This window comes from Neolamprologus multifasciatus, chromosome 22 (assembly GCF_963576455.1).
Source record: "Neolamprologus multifasciatus chromosome 22, fNeoMul1.2, whole genome shotgun sequence".
Taxonomy (NCBI): Eukaryota; Metazoa; Chordata; class Actinopteri; order Cichliformes; family Cichlidae; genus Neolamprologus; species Neolamprologus multifasciatus.
In genome coordinates, this window is record NC_140459.1 from 20523284 (window position 1) to 20540143 (window position 16860).

The 16860-nt window shown below is 39.1% G+C and overlaps 1 protein-coding gene across 2 annotated transcripts in view; it reads left to right on the forward strand.

Moving 5' to 3' along the window:
• Positions 1–13890, forward strand: part of vps50 (VPS50 EARP/GARPII complex subunit) — a 129047-nt gene extending 115157 nt beyond the window's left edge. For both annotated transcript variants that reach the window (XM_085147837.1, XM_085147838.1), the window contains 4 exons: positions 123–281; positions 4157–4278; positions 12115–12304; positions 12416–13890. In XM_085147837.1, coding sequence (XP_085003963.1) covers positions 123–281; positions 4157–4278; positions 12115–12304; positions 12416–12535 — 591 coding nt within the window. In that variant the 3' untranslated portion in view covers positions 12536–13890. The remainder of the gene's footprint in view (positions 1–122; positions 282–4156; positions 4279–12114; positions 12305–12415) is intronic.
• Positions 13891–16860: the final 2970 nt, after the last annotated feature.

The window sequence follows — 16860 nt, forward strand, 5'->3', positions numbered from 1 at the left end:
AACTTTAATCCGTAACATTGTTCTTCCTGCAGAATAGCAGGCAATTGAAAATGACCTTATCTATATGTTGACTATAATGATCCACGAACTCTCATATATTTATCCTTCCTTCCTGCACTCAGACGGTGTCTACAGCCAGCGAACTGCGGAAACCAATTTACTGGATCGTGGCGGCCAAGGCCATCGACTATGAACAAATGTTGCTCATGATGGCCGGAGTTAAATGGGACATTAGGGAGATAATGTCCCAGCACAATGTATATGTGGATGTCTTGTTAAAGGTAACGACGAATAAGAAAAGCGAATGCTGATGTTACTGTAGCCTATTTTTGACCCACCAGGGACAAAAACAAGCTAAAGTTATTAAGCATACAAAAACTTCCCACCTGACCATCACTTCAAAATTCCACTGTTTGGAAAACTACTTGAGCTAGGTCCTTTAAAGCCTTTGGTGTGATGGCTTTATGAGTGTAGCTCACATTAACATAGACTGATGGATGCTTGAAGTCCCTAAAATATTTGGATGTCAGATCTGTAACAGGACAGCAGATTTGAAGGTCCTGTAGAAACCACAGTGTTGCAGGTAGGGGACTGAGATTTTGTTTAGAGCCTCTCATAAACAACCTGCATCATATTCTTTAAAACAGTCTAAATCCAATTAAGGGTTTTGCACATATTAACGCTTAAATATGGAATAAACAGTGTTTTCATCCAACTTCAATATGATATTCAATAAATCCAAATCAACTTCATTCTTCTTTTTTTTTTAAAGAGCAAGTTTCTGTTAATTATATATTACATCTTTGGTGCTCTCTCAGTTTCCCAGTGTGGAATTTCTCAAGTACACATATTTATGTGAAGCTTTGCATTACTCCCATTAAGAAGTGGACTTTTTTTAAGTCTAATATTTACTCTGTTTGCCACATTGGCCACATTTCTCTGGTGAAGAGTGAAAAAACCACAGAGGTTTAGTGGCTGCACTGAAAACCAAAACAATGAGCTGAAAGTAAAGTGCTCTATAATGCTGAGGTCACCTACTGTCATGTCATTGAACTTTGATGCTCCTGTTTCTGTCAATCAATAGAGAAAATCTCACGAATATTTCATAACGCTGTCGGCATGCGTGCAGCCGCTTTTCTTTTCCATCAGCACAAACCCGACATTACATCTGATAACTGGCTTTAACTGCTTTGTATACAGTATTTCAGTCATTGTGACGATTCTTAAGATGATGCTGCAAACAGCTTGTGTTCAAAGACGAGGCTGGAGACATTGTTGAAGCAGCTTTTACTCACATTTCATAAAGATATCATGCAAATACCTCATTAGGGTTTCTGCATCATTCATATCTTTAAGACTCTTGACGTAGCAAGGTGAATATAAATGATTCTGAGACTACTTGGTGCCCTTTTTAAAACCTTTTATTCCTTTTTTGTGCATTTTATAGCAAAGAAAAGTCCACAAAGATCTCAGTGCTTATTACTTTTCCCAAACAGATACCGTGTCCTCCCAGTGTCATGCAATATCCACGCTACACAAAAATAGAACACAAAGCAGCTGTATTAGATTTACTTTTATCTAGCAGGCATCCCTCCCCCTCCACACATTGTGTCTTTGTTGCACTCATAAAAAATCATCTGTGTTATCCTTCTGCCATCAGTACACTAAGCATTAGCTCTTATTCTTTAAAGTCTGAAACTGTGAAGGTCATTGTTCTCCTCCTTGACAAAGTTAATTCAGGGACCTTTAATATCAATTATTTGGGATGGGGGTGAATAATTTATTATATGGGTGAGCTGTTAAGAGCCAAATGCAGATCTCTCCTGAAGTTTTCTGCTTTGTTAAAGACATCTGAGCTCACTGCTCCCAGAAGTATTTTTAGAATGAGAAAGTTTCTTCTAAATGTGTGTCTTTATTCATGCTGGCTACTTATTCTTTTATAAACTTGCATGGCGGGGTAAAGGACACATTTTTCCTGCTTCTGACACTAAGAGAAAGAAAGGTGCGAGGGGCTCGCTGCGGTGCGAAGCCATAAACAGAGCAGCATCAAGCAGAGGCAAAATCATACATAACAGAGTCCGCAGCAAATCAGGTCTTAGTGACTCAGACAGACGTGGACAGACATCGTATACGCGTGTAGTTTTCCATCAGGTGCTAATAGCCTCCCCCGTCATCGTGTCAAGACGGTCATAATGCATGCGGGTTATGTTACGTGATTGAAATAAGTGGTGCTGAGTTTTGTTGTAGCGCGCACACAGCAATATTTTATTCATGAATTCAGGTTGATCCCCAGCATTCAACAATGGCGCTCATTTGCATATAAAGTGGCAATGACATGCCGAAGCCTCAGAATGACTTCATTGACAAAATGCTTGAGTCAGAGTCTATTGTGAGGCTGTGAATGAGTAACATTTCATTTCAGGGCGTAAAATTAATGGGAACATGCATTAAGGTTCAGGTTAAATTTTTTTTTAGGATGATGCAATTTAAAAATGTAATTTAATACTTGCATATTTTATGAATTTATTTACATTCTTAATCTGCATGTGTCATATTTACATACTTACTCAGGTACTGCAGTTTGTTTTTGGAAGGCAGTAACATAAAATGAATCAGAATAACATTTTAGATACTGGTCTATACAACTGGAGTGTGTGTGCGTGCGTGCGTGTGTGTTTTTTATGCATACAGACAAGAAGCACCACACCGTGGCGCTTATAGCGGTGGTGTGATGACTGTTAACACGCTGTTAGAGCTTGCATTCACCTTGGGATGCTGTCAGACCGGAGTACAGTATTCACCGGCGCCCAAATGATTTGTTTTTGCGCATGATTTGTGGCTCGACAGCGTCATACGTGCAGCCCCCGCGCTCTTCACTACTGTACGTCAGCATGCTTTGCTTCCATCAGTGCAGACGGCAGAATTATTACTTAGCTCTGTTAGAGTTTCAGGAAAGTAACCCACACATCCTGCCGGCTGCTTACACTGGTGGAAAAAACAATAATTTAGCCGAGATTGATCTGATTTACTTATAATCACTATTTTGGATGTATAATTTAAACTGAATGGTTTAAAGGAAAACCCAAATGCTGTTTCTTGAGGCAGCGTGTAAGTGTTGTTCATGACAACCTTTTGTTTTGTTTACGTCTTCCAGATAGAATCCAACATGGCCATTACATCTCAGTTCATCGAATAAAAAAGCAAATAAAAAAACTCGAGCATCACAGAATTACGCACAATTTCAGGTCATTTTAAGGGATAAAGATAGTGACGCTTTTTTTTCTAGTGTCATTGTGTTGAGGGGCCATTTCGGAAATCTACTATCTGGAAAACTATTTGAGCGAGGCCCTTCAAAGGTTTTGGTATTATGCTCTCTGGAGTGCATGCAGATCAAGTTAACATAGAAGGACAGATACTTGGAAGTCCCGTAATTATTTGTAAGTCTTACTCTGACAGCAGATTTGGAGGTTTCTAGAAAACAAAGTTTGCAGGTAGGGGACAAATGTTTAGTTTATTAAAAAACAAGCTGCATCATATCCTTTAACAGTCTAAACCAGGTGAATAGTTTCACACACGTTAAAGCTTAAATATGAAAAAGAAACATACTTTCATCCAACTTCAGTGTGATACCAAATCCAAGTCATCTTTTTTAGAAAGGGCAAGTTTCTGTTTATTTTATATTTAAAATGTATGATGGATTTTTGAAATGCACAAGTAGATACACAATAGAAGAACAAGAATGCAAGAAAAATGTCGAAAACTTTCATCTCTTTAGTTTTGTTTGTGTTTATTGTAGAAACAGTAGAGACCTAAAATTCTGCATAATCCATATTAAGACGTTATTTTCTTTTTCTGGCTAATCTGTGATGGTTAGGTGGAATGTAGTGTCCATAGTGGGATTTTTGTGTTTAGACCTAATTGTAGCTGTAGTAATATAGAAATATAGGAATCTGTTAACTAAAATGCCTTTTTTAATGAGCCGTGTGTTGTTTATATGTTGATATGAAAGTTATGGTACTTTTTAGCAAAATATGACCAATTGTATAAAATATTTTCCTAACCAGATATACTTTTTGGACCAGCGATTTGTTTTTCTGCTGCGTCGTGTTGTACTCACGGGAATGTGTTCACCTTTTCTTTCTCCCCACCTCATCAGGAGTTTGAGCAATTTAACAAGCGGCTGGGCGAAGTTTCCAGACATGTGCGCATCCCCCTGCCTGTGTCCAACGTCCTGTGGGAACACTGCATCCGTTTGGCCAACAGGACTCTTGTTGAGGGGTAAGAAAGTTAAGAAGTGTATGCAGTGAATTATTGTTAAACCTTAAATATAAAAAAAAACAAGCTGTTTTTGTACATAATGTTTCCCCCCTCTACTATCTGCATGGAGACTCAAAGCCGTGCGTCGCACACTTGGAGTCTGTCTGTGAGTCATTTGCTGCTTTATGAAAAGGCTGTTGTCTATTATCATACTGCTATGGGCTGCTCACAGAAAAAATAACCTATTACAGTGGCAGCGACAGTTTAGAGAAGTCTGTCACTCAGTTTCTCTACTTTAACATGAGCAAGAGATTCATATGAAGACTCGCTGTTGCCTCCAGCAAAAAGCACTACAGGCTGTTTGCCACTGGCAGCAACCATCTCCTCAAATCTACTGAAACAAGTGCACATCCCAGTTTGAGTCGGGCTGCCATCTGCCCGAAAGAAATTGGGCTGTTTTTGTCTCTCTGCACAAATATCATAGCATACCATCTTAAAATCAGTGAATAAAACACCTACAATAAAACCTCGGTCAAAGGAAAGTCATTTTAATAAAAACAGTTTTAAGTAAGATACATCTTTGTCCATCAAATATTTTGAAATATGAGCAAAGCAGCACAAATTTCTGTCAAATAAGGTTCAGGCAGAATTAATACCTGAACTTTAAATGAACCAGTTGTGCTTAGATGTGTATCCACCCACTTCCTACAATCCGCATCATGCCTTTCCTAAAGCCAGGAAAAATCCGGGTATGAAAGATTCCTTTAGGATATACAGGTGAATGCAAAGCAGTCGAAGTAAATGCTCTATGCTACTGAACTACAAGGAGGAAAGAAGTGTAAAGCAAAATGTTCAGATTGCTCAATCTTCGTGTTAGACTTTTGAACTATTGGTATGAGTTGTGTAACCAGGCTAGGTACCACACAGTTCTGCTTTTAAACCACTGCATTTAGAAAGAAACACTGAAGCATTCGTCATCCATCCATGCCCCAAATTTTTCTCATTAGTTTTCATTAGTTTGTGCACTACAGGCAACCGTTGACAATAAAACACATATCTTATGCTTCTCTGTCTGACAACCCAATGGACGGGTCTGGGTTTGGTGGTTGCCACGAGAACAGTACTTGTCTGACTGCATTGTGCCAAGCGTCAAGTTTGGTGGAGGGGGGATTATGGTGTGGGGTTGTTTTTCAGGAGTTGGGCTCGGCCCCTTAGTTCCAGTGAAAGGAACTCTCGATGCTTCAGCACAAGAAGATATTTTGGACAATTTTATGCTCCCAACTTTGTGGGAACAGTTTGTTTACGGCCCCTTCCTGCTCCAACACGACTGCGCACCAGTGCACAAAGCGAGATCCATAAAGAGACATGAATGAGGGAGTTTGGTGTAGAAGAACTTGACTGGCCTGTACGGAGTTCTCACCTCAACCTGAGGGAACACTTTTAAGATGAGTTGGATTGGAGCCTGCGAGCCAAGCCATGTCGTCCAACATCAGTGTCTGACCTCACCGATGCGCTTCTGGAAGAGTATAGTGAAAAATTCCCATAAATGCTCCTAAACCTTCTCAGCAGACTTTAAGCTGTTATAGCTAACAAATGGTGGGCTAACATTATATTAAGTCCTACGGATTAAAGGATGGGATGTCATTCAAGTTCATGTGTGGGAACCCAGAAGAGTGAATGCCTTTGGCAACGTAGTGTGTGATACACTTGGCATTAAAGGGTTAAAAAACTGAGGTTCATCAATCTCTGCTGACTTTTATTATTATTACAACCTTGTCCTTCTGGATACAAACCAAGTATAAACATCTTTGGGTTTGTTGGAATTTCTTTTGAGATGTCACGCTGACCTCTTTGCAAATTCTATTTTAATCTGGAACAGTTTTCCTTTAACCTCGGTGCTTTTTACTGTCTTTTCTGTTTAAAACTGATCGTTTTACTCTCAGGTTACAGTCATTAATAGTGCCACTCAATTTGTGTTATGAGATGAGCTGTTGCCTCAATGATTTGAGGCTCACACTTCTCAAAAGAATGACTCTTTATTTATTTATTTCTCTCTGTGTTTGCTCCCCAGTTTAAACATCTGCATGTCATAAATTTAAAACGAAAATTCTTCCCAAAGCGTGTTGTGAAAGCAGCGGGAAGAGCAGAGAAATTGACCTGCCGTCCATAAAACTGTGTCTGGTTCCTTCAGAGATATTCCCTGAGAAAAAGCACTCGACGACGCTGCCATCGCCTCCTCTATTCATGTTGGCAGTCGCATCTCTGCAGCCTCACCAAATGCCCATCAGGGGATTACCTGACACAGGCCACTCACACAAACCGCAGAATGCTCTTGACACATCTCTTGTAATGCGTTTTACCACTTTCGCCCTTGCAAGGGAGCGATATAGGTTGTGATAGGTGACAGATTGTCAGGGTTTTGGGTTTGTTTGTTTTTGTTTTTCTCAGCACCTCCACTGTCGCTTTTCTCAGGCTCATGCGCGGAGCATATGTGTGAAGTATGTTTTTAGATGGATGGCGTGATAAATCCCTCTGATCGGACAGATTGGGTGCACAGCAGCATCGAGTCATGCCGACTGGACGGTGACGAAGCAAGAAATAAGCAGCTGACAATCCTCGTGAAGTTCCACACATTTTATCGGAAATATGAAGGGACTGCAACTGACGTCAAAGTTATCCCAGGTTACAAATTCAAAGCAGGTTACGCTGAACCGTGTTGAAGCCAGGGAACACGGTTCGGGCTAAAAACAAGTCCTTGCTCTAAGTGGCTTTGTTCTTTCCAAGTGTTTTAAATAAGAGGGAGAACATCGACTGCGAGGCATCTGCCTCGGCCTCATCCACAAAGAGAAGGGAACATGTTTACTTCCCTACACATTTGCTGAGCGCTCTTCCTCTTGTTGCGTAAGAGAACTTTTGAACCCTTTCCAATGAGCAAATGGCCCATTACGACTGCAATGCTTGGCAAATTTAAGCTGCTGTTGCCGACCGCCTGCCTGGTTCTCCCAGTACACCCTCCAAACACACATCTCCCAACCCTCTGGCACAACGAGATAGAGCAGTCATATTTATTTGTTTGTACTCCGACCGCCCCTGTCTGTTATTAATTTTCTCTGTCCAGCGCTTGTCCTTGTCTCCTCAGAGACTCGCAAAAACCGCTCCGTTAGCATTCTGAGCCGCAGCTCAAACACTCGCCACCAAAAACTCTGGCAGGTTTGACAAGAAAAAGAGAGGGAGAACGACAATGATGATGAGAGAGAGAGAGACGGGGAAGGCGAGGGGAGAAAATGGAAACGAGAGAGAGAAAAGCTGAAGTGTGAGACGGGGAGAGTTTGCAAAGTGCAGATGTGTTGTGTGGAGTGTTAATGTACTGGAGATGTCACAGTCCGACTTGCCAGTGCGCAACAGTGCTCGCTGCCAAACACATGAAACACAAACACACACACTGAAATGCATGTGTACTCTGGCCCACACACATGTACCAACACCACAGGCCGTGTGGAACAACCCGATTTACTGTAATACTGAAGGGAAAGAGCCCGAATGCAAACACCCTTAAACACACATACAAATGCTGTAAAAACACACGTATGTAACAGCTGGAACTCTAAACAGGTTTCGGTCAAATTTGATTCCAGAATTAAAAATATACACTAAATATATTCATCCAAACAAAAATAAAGCAAAAATATCGAATTAATCCTACATAAATAAGTAAATAGGAATTATTACTAATATTAATAGTATAGTAAGTATTTTAATAAAACAACAGCATATTCTGCAGTAAAATCACACCAAATAAAACCATTAAATTTAAGATGACGTGACTTGGATTGTCACAAGATCAGACTTACTATATGACACTTTGGTAAGAGAACCGATTGTAAAATATTGTAAAACTTACAGAAATATCATCTCAGTTAATTAACAGGAATTAAGCACCATTTAAAAGTGAAAGTAACACCCTGTTTGTTTAATTTGGAGTTAATATTTGGTATTTTTCTGAGAGATTTACCGAATTTATGTGAATAAATACTAATTTTATTTTACTGCAATTTTTTTACATTTGGAGGAAAATAATGAATGATTGTGATATCAGTATTGATCAGAATAATCAGGATTGTCATTTTAGCCATAATCGTGCAGCACTACACAGCAAATCCAGCATGTCCAAATTAACACTGTCAGATTTGATTTCAACACTTTTAAAGTGTCTATATGGGTCCACACCAGAGAGTGTTAATTTAACTCTTTTTGGAGAGTTGGTATGTTAACTCTGATTTAGTGTTAAACACCAAATCTCTCTGGAGTTGATAATTTAACACTTGGTGTTAAGAGTTTATATATTAACTCTCAAAGAGTATTTTAGTTTAACTACGTAAGAGTTATCTTCTAATTAATTCTAAAAAGCGGGAATTTTACTGTTCTGAACTTCTAGAAATTTCTTTTGGAAATAAACATTTACTAAAAAGACGCAATGGTTTTTGAAAAACATTTATTCTGAACTGTGCACCACAATTTCAAAACATTTTCTGAAAGATGTAACAGTGTACATGTTCTCACTTTCATTAGAATTTCGTTTATCAAAAGGTCTGACATAGGTGAGCTGGTAAATGCAAATAACAGCATTCTCATCACTTATTTCAATAAATACAAAATACAATACGCATGTCCTTCATTCATCACTTTGTGGAACTTCAGCGCACTTCTGCTCTCCCCCATATTCCGTCTTCACAAGCGTATCCTATGTGGAGATTGAATAAAAATTAGTTGACACTAATTAATGGCACAAATCAATTGCAGCACAGTAAAAAAAAAAGGAATCCTTTGAGCCATTACTTGTGTAAAGTATTTTCCCAAAAGACAAGGACACAGACAACAGGTAATACTGAACTAAATGTAAAACCTCAGCCTTTTTCATTTTTACCTAAACCGTGTGCACAAAACTCTGGAGGGATCTAAGTGCTAACGTAGAACTCAGTCGGGACTCGGGACATCTGCTACTGCTGTTTGCTCGTTTTTTATGGGAGATCGTTTTCAGGCTTCAAGTAGCACCATTATATCAACATTTCACATTCTAGACATTGTTTTAAGTGTATTTGACCAAGAAATTTGACTGAAAATTCACATGCAAGCTTTTTTTCAAGGCTGTGGTATTTGCCCGCAAACAATACCTTTCAGCTAGCTAAAACAGAATATTATGCTATCACCGAGCAACATGGCTAATGCCTTTCACACAGCTTTGTCTCAACTCCAAAGAGCCACAGAAGTAAAAGCTAATAACAATAATTGAAACAATCTTTGAAAACATGACTTACCAAGCATGGCAAACAACTCAAATATATAGAGCAAAATGTTCTGAAACGGCTTCACTTCAGCTTCGATTGGAGCCGTGCTGGGGGCGGAGTCTGTGAATTTACTCTATTGGTGTCATAGCCCCTGTAGGAGTTCAGAGTTAAGAGGTCAAGAGTTAATGTTTCCATTGTAACACCTCCAGATTTGAAATAGAAACACTCATTTTTAACACTCGATTTTAACTACTATCATTTTACACCTCAGAGTTACATTAAAAGAATGTGACTCTACTTAGAGTAAAATTAACTCTAAGACTACTAACACCAAAACATTTAACACTTTTGAATTTGCTGTGTAGCATTGACGTGGTCCCAGTGGCAGCCACACACAGCTGTGCCATAACATGCCTCCACCATGTTTGACAGAGGATGTGATAAGCTTCAGATCTTGAGTTGTTTCTTTCCTCCTTCATATTTTTCTCATCCCATCATTCTAGTACAAGTTGATTTTTTTTCATCTGCCAAAAGATTTTTTGCCAGAACTTTTGGACTTCTTTAAGTCCAGACGCTTTTCTTTGCAAGCTCCTTTGACTTTTTGACTTTGCTACATATTTCGAAGCATTTTTTCTTAACCATGGAAAGAATTCTGTGATCATCCGCTGTAGTTGTCTCATGTGGTCTTCCAGGCCTTCGGATCTCAAATTGAGAGTTGAGAGTGACCAGCTGCCAAATAATTAAACACTTGGAAACAACTCCCCATCTTATCTGTCTAGTTTCAGTTTCAGGGATGTGTTCAAATACAGCCCAATTTGTTGTTATTCAGTTCAATTCAGTTTCAGTTATAAGGTGCCAATTCACAACAACTGTTGCCTTAGGGCGTAACAACTTAAACTCCTCTTACTGTCAGTGTAAAGAAGTTGAACTACACATTTAAAACCTGACATATCTTAATATAAGGGGGGAAAAAGCACAATTTTAACTGTACGTCTCAGGTTCTCTACTTGATAGAGAAAAGCTGCTATAGTAAATTTAAAAGCATCACTCTTTGGAGTTAAATTCAAAGTCATAAATGTGTAAAATTACAGAAAAGGTTTTGGTAGCTGATTGCCCAGACTGTCTTTTAATTAGAAAAGATAAAGTTTTTTAATTCACAACAATTTTCTTTTCTTACTGAATTTCCTCCCTCAAATTTCTAAAGTAGATATTAAAAAGACAGAAACTTTGGTCATCCAATTGTTTTTCTGTTGCTTAATTACTTTGATGTAGTATGAATGTAGCAAAAGCTGTAAAATGCAAGAAAATATAGTCTAAAAATTATGACCTCCTTCCCAAAACCATAGAGTGGGTCCTGATTTGGACTCTTTGCCAGGCCAAATCTGGCCCCGGGGCCTTATGTTTGACACTCTGGGCTAATTTGTGATAGAATAGAGGGAAGAGGCCTCAGCAGAACTTGAAAACTAACTTTCAAGTTCCTGGAAATTAAGAACTGTATGTATATATATATATATATATATATATATATATTTTTTTTTTAAAGGCTGTAAATTGCAAATGTAAAAAGGCAAAATTGCAAAACATGTCTCATGTCCAGTACTACACAGAACTACTACAGTAACTGTGTAGTAATGATTTTGTCATTTTGTATTCCGTTTCCCTTTTTTGGCAATTGGACTGCACACTTTAAACACTGGAGTAGAGAGATGGCTTCTCTGAAACCATTACTGTACAAAAGTTTGCAAAGATATTTACAGTGTTATCATTGTGTCTTTTTATAATGTATTGTCTCGCTTAATATAAATAAAAGTCTTTAGTGTTGAAGTATTGTTTCACACTCCATCATGCAACTGTTGTTTTCATAGAGGATTTGACTTGGAGCAACAAAACCTGCTGACCACAAATCACACTTCCATCATACAAACTTAATAACTCATCATGCATTTGTACAAGGATGTAATTTATATACTTTTTACAATCGCGTAAATGTTCTCGTTTTATTCCCTTTATTAAACATATTACACTTTTCTTATAAACTGAAGTGGATTAAAAATGTTAAACTTTACCATGTAACTACAGAAGCCTCATTTACTTTTCTGCTGGGGTTTATTTAGACTTTTTGAATTTTAATACCCTCAAAGAATTTGACTTTTTTAAAAAAAAAAAAAAAAAAAAAGCTTCAAATGAAATATACCCAGGGGTATAATAAAGACAAGAAAGATTTTTTATTACAAATCTCACACACCAGAGTACTGGACATTTTCAGGTACATTGGGACTTTATTATGCACTCAGAGCACTTAAGAAAGGCAGATTTTGTCTGACATTTGGTGATCTGTGCTTGGAGATGTCTAAAGAAGTGCAGAATGTCTGAGCATGGTGATATTTGGCTGGAGAATTTAAGTGTGGAAAATATGTGATGTTAATCGTAGCCCTTAGGTCACATGCATGCGAGCGACCACTGGGATTGACTTCCAGAATTTACTTGTGTTTCAGTCATTACTTACCTCTACCCGAGCACTCAGGGCAATGCTAATGTCCTTCTCCGTCTGCTCCTCTGTCCTCCTCTGTAGCTACGCTAATGTAAAGAAATGCAGCAATGAGGGCCGGGCCCTGATGCAGCTGGATTTTCAGCAGTTCCTGATGAAGCTGGAGAAGCTGACTGACCTGCGCCCCATCCCTGATAAGGAGTTTGTTGAAACCTACATTAAGGCCTATTACCTGACTGAAAATGATATGGAGCAGTTCATCAAGAATCACAGGGTGAGACAGTGACACAGGCTGGTGGTTATAGCAAGTTACGTCTCCATTTCTGTTAAAACAGCGAGACCGTGTGTTTGATTTTTCTGACCGACTCGTTGTGTTTCTTTGCAGGAGTACTCCATGAAGCAGCTAGCCAACTTGGTGAACGTTTGTCTCGGTTCACATATAAACAAAAAGGCTCGCCAGAAACTTCTGGCAGCCATCGATGACATTGACAGACCCAAGAGATAGACCAATGCACAGAGAGAAGCCCAAACATACTATCCATCCCACAGAGATGGACCCTCCAAGAGTGTAGCTCAGCGTTGAATGTCTTCATTTTCAAGTCTAAAAGGTGCATTTAGCAAGCTGGAAATAAGTAGCAGAGCTATTGCGCACTAGCTCTAATACTGTACATTATCTGCTAATTGCTAATTATGTGCTAATCTAGTCTTCACATGGTAAAAAATAATTAACTCCTGCTTGCTTGAACGCACCTTTTGATTTGCCGATATACATAAATACTACACCTCTGTTTACTTCCAAGCATGTTGCAGGCATTCTATGCATATACGGACCAGAATGCATGCCCTCATGTTTTCTTACAACTTGACATTTTTCTGCAACCGCAACAGCTTACGTTTCTTTGAAGATCCCGAGTTTGTTTGTCTGCTGCTCATACAGACTCTCGCTGTGTAATGCAGTGTGTCCGTTTAGCACTCGGCTGCTTGTGGTTTTCCACCCTCCGCAAAAAAAAGCCAGTGAACATGTGCGAGTGGCTAAATCTGACTCTTAATGTTGTTACGCTTTCCCACGAGAACATTTTAATACGCCTTTACTGTCTGAATGTGTTAACTAAAGTCAGTGGTTCTGGGTTATTGTTGACCTTAATCGTTCACTGTAACTTAATGCAGGCAATATGCTCGCTGTAGATTATTTCACTTTGGGGTATTTGCTGCGTCAGACTGGATTCTCTGCTTGGTCGTTTAGTTAGTTTTGTCCATAAATTAGATGAATCTAAATGAATGATGATTCTGAAAGTAATATAAATTGCTGTAGTTAGCATTTGTTTGATTGGATTATATCTGCACCAGCTGCATTTATTTATCTGCCATCTGTCATATCCTTTTTTTTTTTTTTTTTGGACGAGCAGTAGAATTTGGCTCATTTTTATCTAAATTTGTTAGGCTCCGATAGTTTAACCTGAACGGACTTGCAGAGATGTTTGTAACCGTAACTTCCTCTGGAGAAAAACAAACAAACAAAGGTTTTGCTTCACCTTTGTATATATTTTGTGTGCAACTATTCCAAGAAGAATACTGTAAATGTGAATGTTTGAGCAATGTCTGTATTTATTTCTTGCTTCGTGTCTTATTTGGGGTTTTTTTTTAAAAATGATATAACTGCTGGAAGTGTACTGTAATATATCACCTCTCAGTATGTTGTGACGTATCACCTGAAGCATAAACAAATATTTAAAACTGTCATATTATGTGAAGGGTCAAGTGCACTATAATAAATAAAAAAAATCAATAAAAATCATTAATCAGTGTTGGAATTTTAGGTTGAACCACAATGATTCTAACGCAATAAACACACTAAAGGTCGATGCCAGCTGTGGTGTTTTTCCTGCTCGTTTCATCCTATTTGGTGTCATGCTCATAATTCCCAACCTTTCCAATCTCTGTACCGCAGCAGTTTTAGTAGATTAACTGTTGCTTTAATCAGAATATATGAGTGCTGCCTTTGAGCAGTGCTGCTGTCCATTCTAATGATGTTTTAGTCAGCCAGGAGCAGGACGCTGTCAGACTAATTAATGTGGTTTCCTGTGTGGTTACAAGCCCACAGCCTTCCTTTTCAGGGGAGACTACTGATTAGGCTGAGCAGATCTACCCATAACAATGATGAGTCATTGCTTCCTATTGTATTAGAGTTCAAACTTTTTGCTTTGCCTGTCATCAGTTCGTGGTGGGTTTTGATATAAAAGACATCAATGTTCTAATAATAATGAAACCTGGAGGCTGAAAGTACAGGCATTTAATTCTTAACAGAGCTAAATGCTGTGGGTGGATGTGCGTGTGTGTGTCCACACAGAAGAGAAGCCCTTAAGCAGCATGCAACTGAACAAGGTGAACACTTAGCAACTCTTCATCAAGCTGGCGGTCTTCCGGGCACGGCATAGTTCTGAAAATGATTGCGCAGTGATGAAGTTTTCACAGTTTTGACTCACCCCCGCAATAGGTTTGAAATGAAGAGAGCATGATGTCACTGAAGTGCAGACTTTCAGCTTTAATTCAATGTAGGGAAGTGCATTTAATGAGTGTTGTGAAATGAAAATGTGTGAAAGTGATGAAATAATAATAGGATTCCTCTTTTGTGCTGATTTGCTAGCTCTTTGCTGTAGCCAGCGCCGGTCCTTCACGGATATTCCTGCCTTTAGTCTTGAGAAAGTGAAATGTGTCTTGGTTGGATTAAGATCGGGTCAGTGATTCAGCCATTACAGAATTTTTTCCACTTCCTGACCTTCAGCATTCAGACACTCCTATGTTGGTATTGCAATATGTTTTGGGTCATTGTCTTATCTGTGCAATAAAGCATCTTCAAGTAAACACTGCTGCGTTTGGCTGAAAGTTTACCCGCGTGCACTTCAGGATTCATCGAGCTGTGCTAGCGATACGCTACTTCCACACTAGTTTTACAGGTGATGTATGCCTCGGATTATGATTTTCATTTAAAATTTATGCTGGCGGCTCAGAGAAACTATGAAAAGTCTGTCACTGTCCAAACATTTCCAGATCCAACTGTACACTAGATGTCATCTGTATAATCTTGCTGTGTCACCCAAACATTCAAAAGGGAGAGAGCAAACTATCACTTCTCCTGGTGTAGCCGCAGCTATCAGCAACATGCTGGTTCTCTACAAGCATCAATCCCCCCTGCCTTTACTGATTTAGTGTTTAACCACTGAGCAGTGCAAAACAAAGTAATGACCCAGTAAAAAAATATCCTCCAAATGATTAAATACGATTAAGCATTTTTAAATAATTAATCCAATTAGTGCAGAATTACTGATATGATTTTAATATTAGTAATTACTCAACGGGTCTCAGCGTGTTAGATGATAAAGTTCGTGAATGCAGAATTAGAATAAGGCTGAACAAGTATGGTTTGTTTGGAAGGATTCCCAGGAGGCTGTTTCTTCTCATGCAAGAACAAGGCAGCACAGCTTGGGTTTGCAAAGCTACATCACAACAAACCACAAGACCTCTGGAACAGTGTGCTTTGGGCAGATGTGACAAAAGTGGAGATGTTTGCCCATAATGCACAGCGTCACACTTGGCGAGCTCCAAACACCTCATATCCACCATCAGGCACGACGGTGGCGGGATGATGATTTGGGCTCGTTTTTGCAGCCACAGGACCCGGGCACCGTGCAGTCACTGAGTCGGCCATGGACTCCTCTGTATATGAAAGTGTTCTAGAGTCAAATGTGAGGACGTTTGTCCAACAGCTAAAGCTCGGCTAAAATTGTGTCACGCAACAGGACAATGATCACAAGCACAGAAGCAAATCTAAAGCAGAATGGCTGAAAAAGAAAAGAAACAAGATGTTGCAGTGACCCAGTCAAAGCCCACTGGAATCTTCTAGCTGCTGTTAAAGCACAGTTGTAAAGAAGAGTAGGACTGAATGTCTCCACATAGATGTGAGAGACTGATAAAGTCATACACGAGATTATTACTTTAACTTGTTGAAGTAATTGCTAAAGGTTGTTCTGCTATTAAATCACATGGAGGTGTCTACATACATACATACATACATACATACATATATATATATATATATATATATATATATATATATTTAGATTTTCCATTGTGTGAAATCTCTCTGGAACATTAAATTAACTTACCTCGAGGACATCATGTCACATGATTCATGATTTGATTGAATTCATCATCCTCACATAATATTACTCTTGTAAAAAAGACTAATAACAAACATCACAAACATGCAGAAATGCAGACTGATTGGTTTTATCAGTTAGCCATGAGGAACATTATAATGAGTTTCAAACGTGAGGAAAGAGGGATGAAGGAGAGGAGTCCGAATCAAGGTGAGGTGGGGGAAAAGGGGAGATCAGGTTGGAAGTGTGCAGGGATAGAAGAGAGAAGAGGGGATGAGGAAACTGGGAGATTTGTTTCTGTTGCCAATCTAGATGCAGCTCATGTTCTTGGCTTTCTTCTCCTGCTCTTTTCTGCTGCGTCTTTGCTGCTTTTTCTTACCTTTACAGCTGTTTGAGTGCTTTTTTAATCTTTCCCTCTGTCAGTTCATCGTCTGCCATTTTTGAATTCATTTCCATCCTTTCCACCTTCTTCTCTTCTAATGCTTTCTGGACTTCCAACAATTCCCCTTTATGCATTTTCAGGTCCATTTTTTGTTACTTATTAAAGAAAACATGCCCACATTCCCCATGCATGGACAAGTAAAATAATGCTGGTGAGGCTGAGGGCTTGTTGTAGCCTGCTGTTTGGGTGTGCAGGTAGAAATAACTGGTGGACTACTGGAGGTTAAAGCAG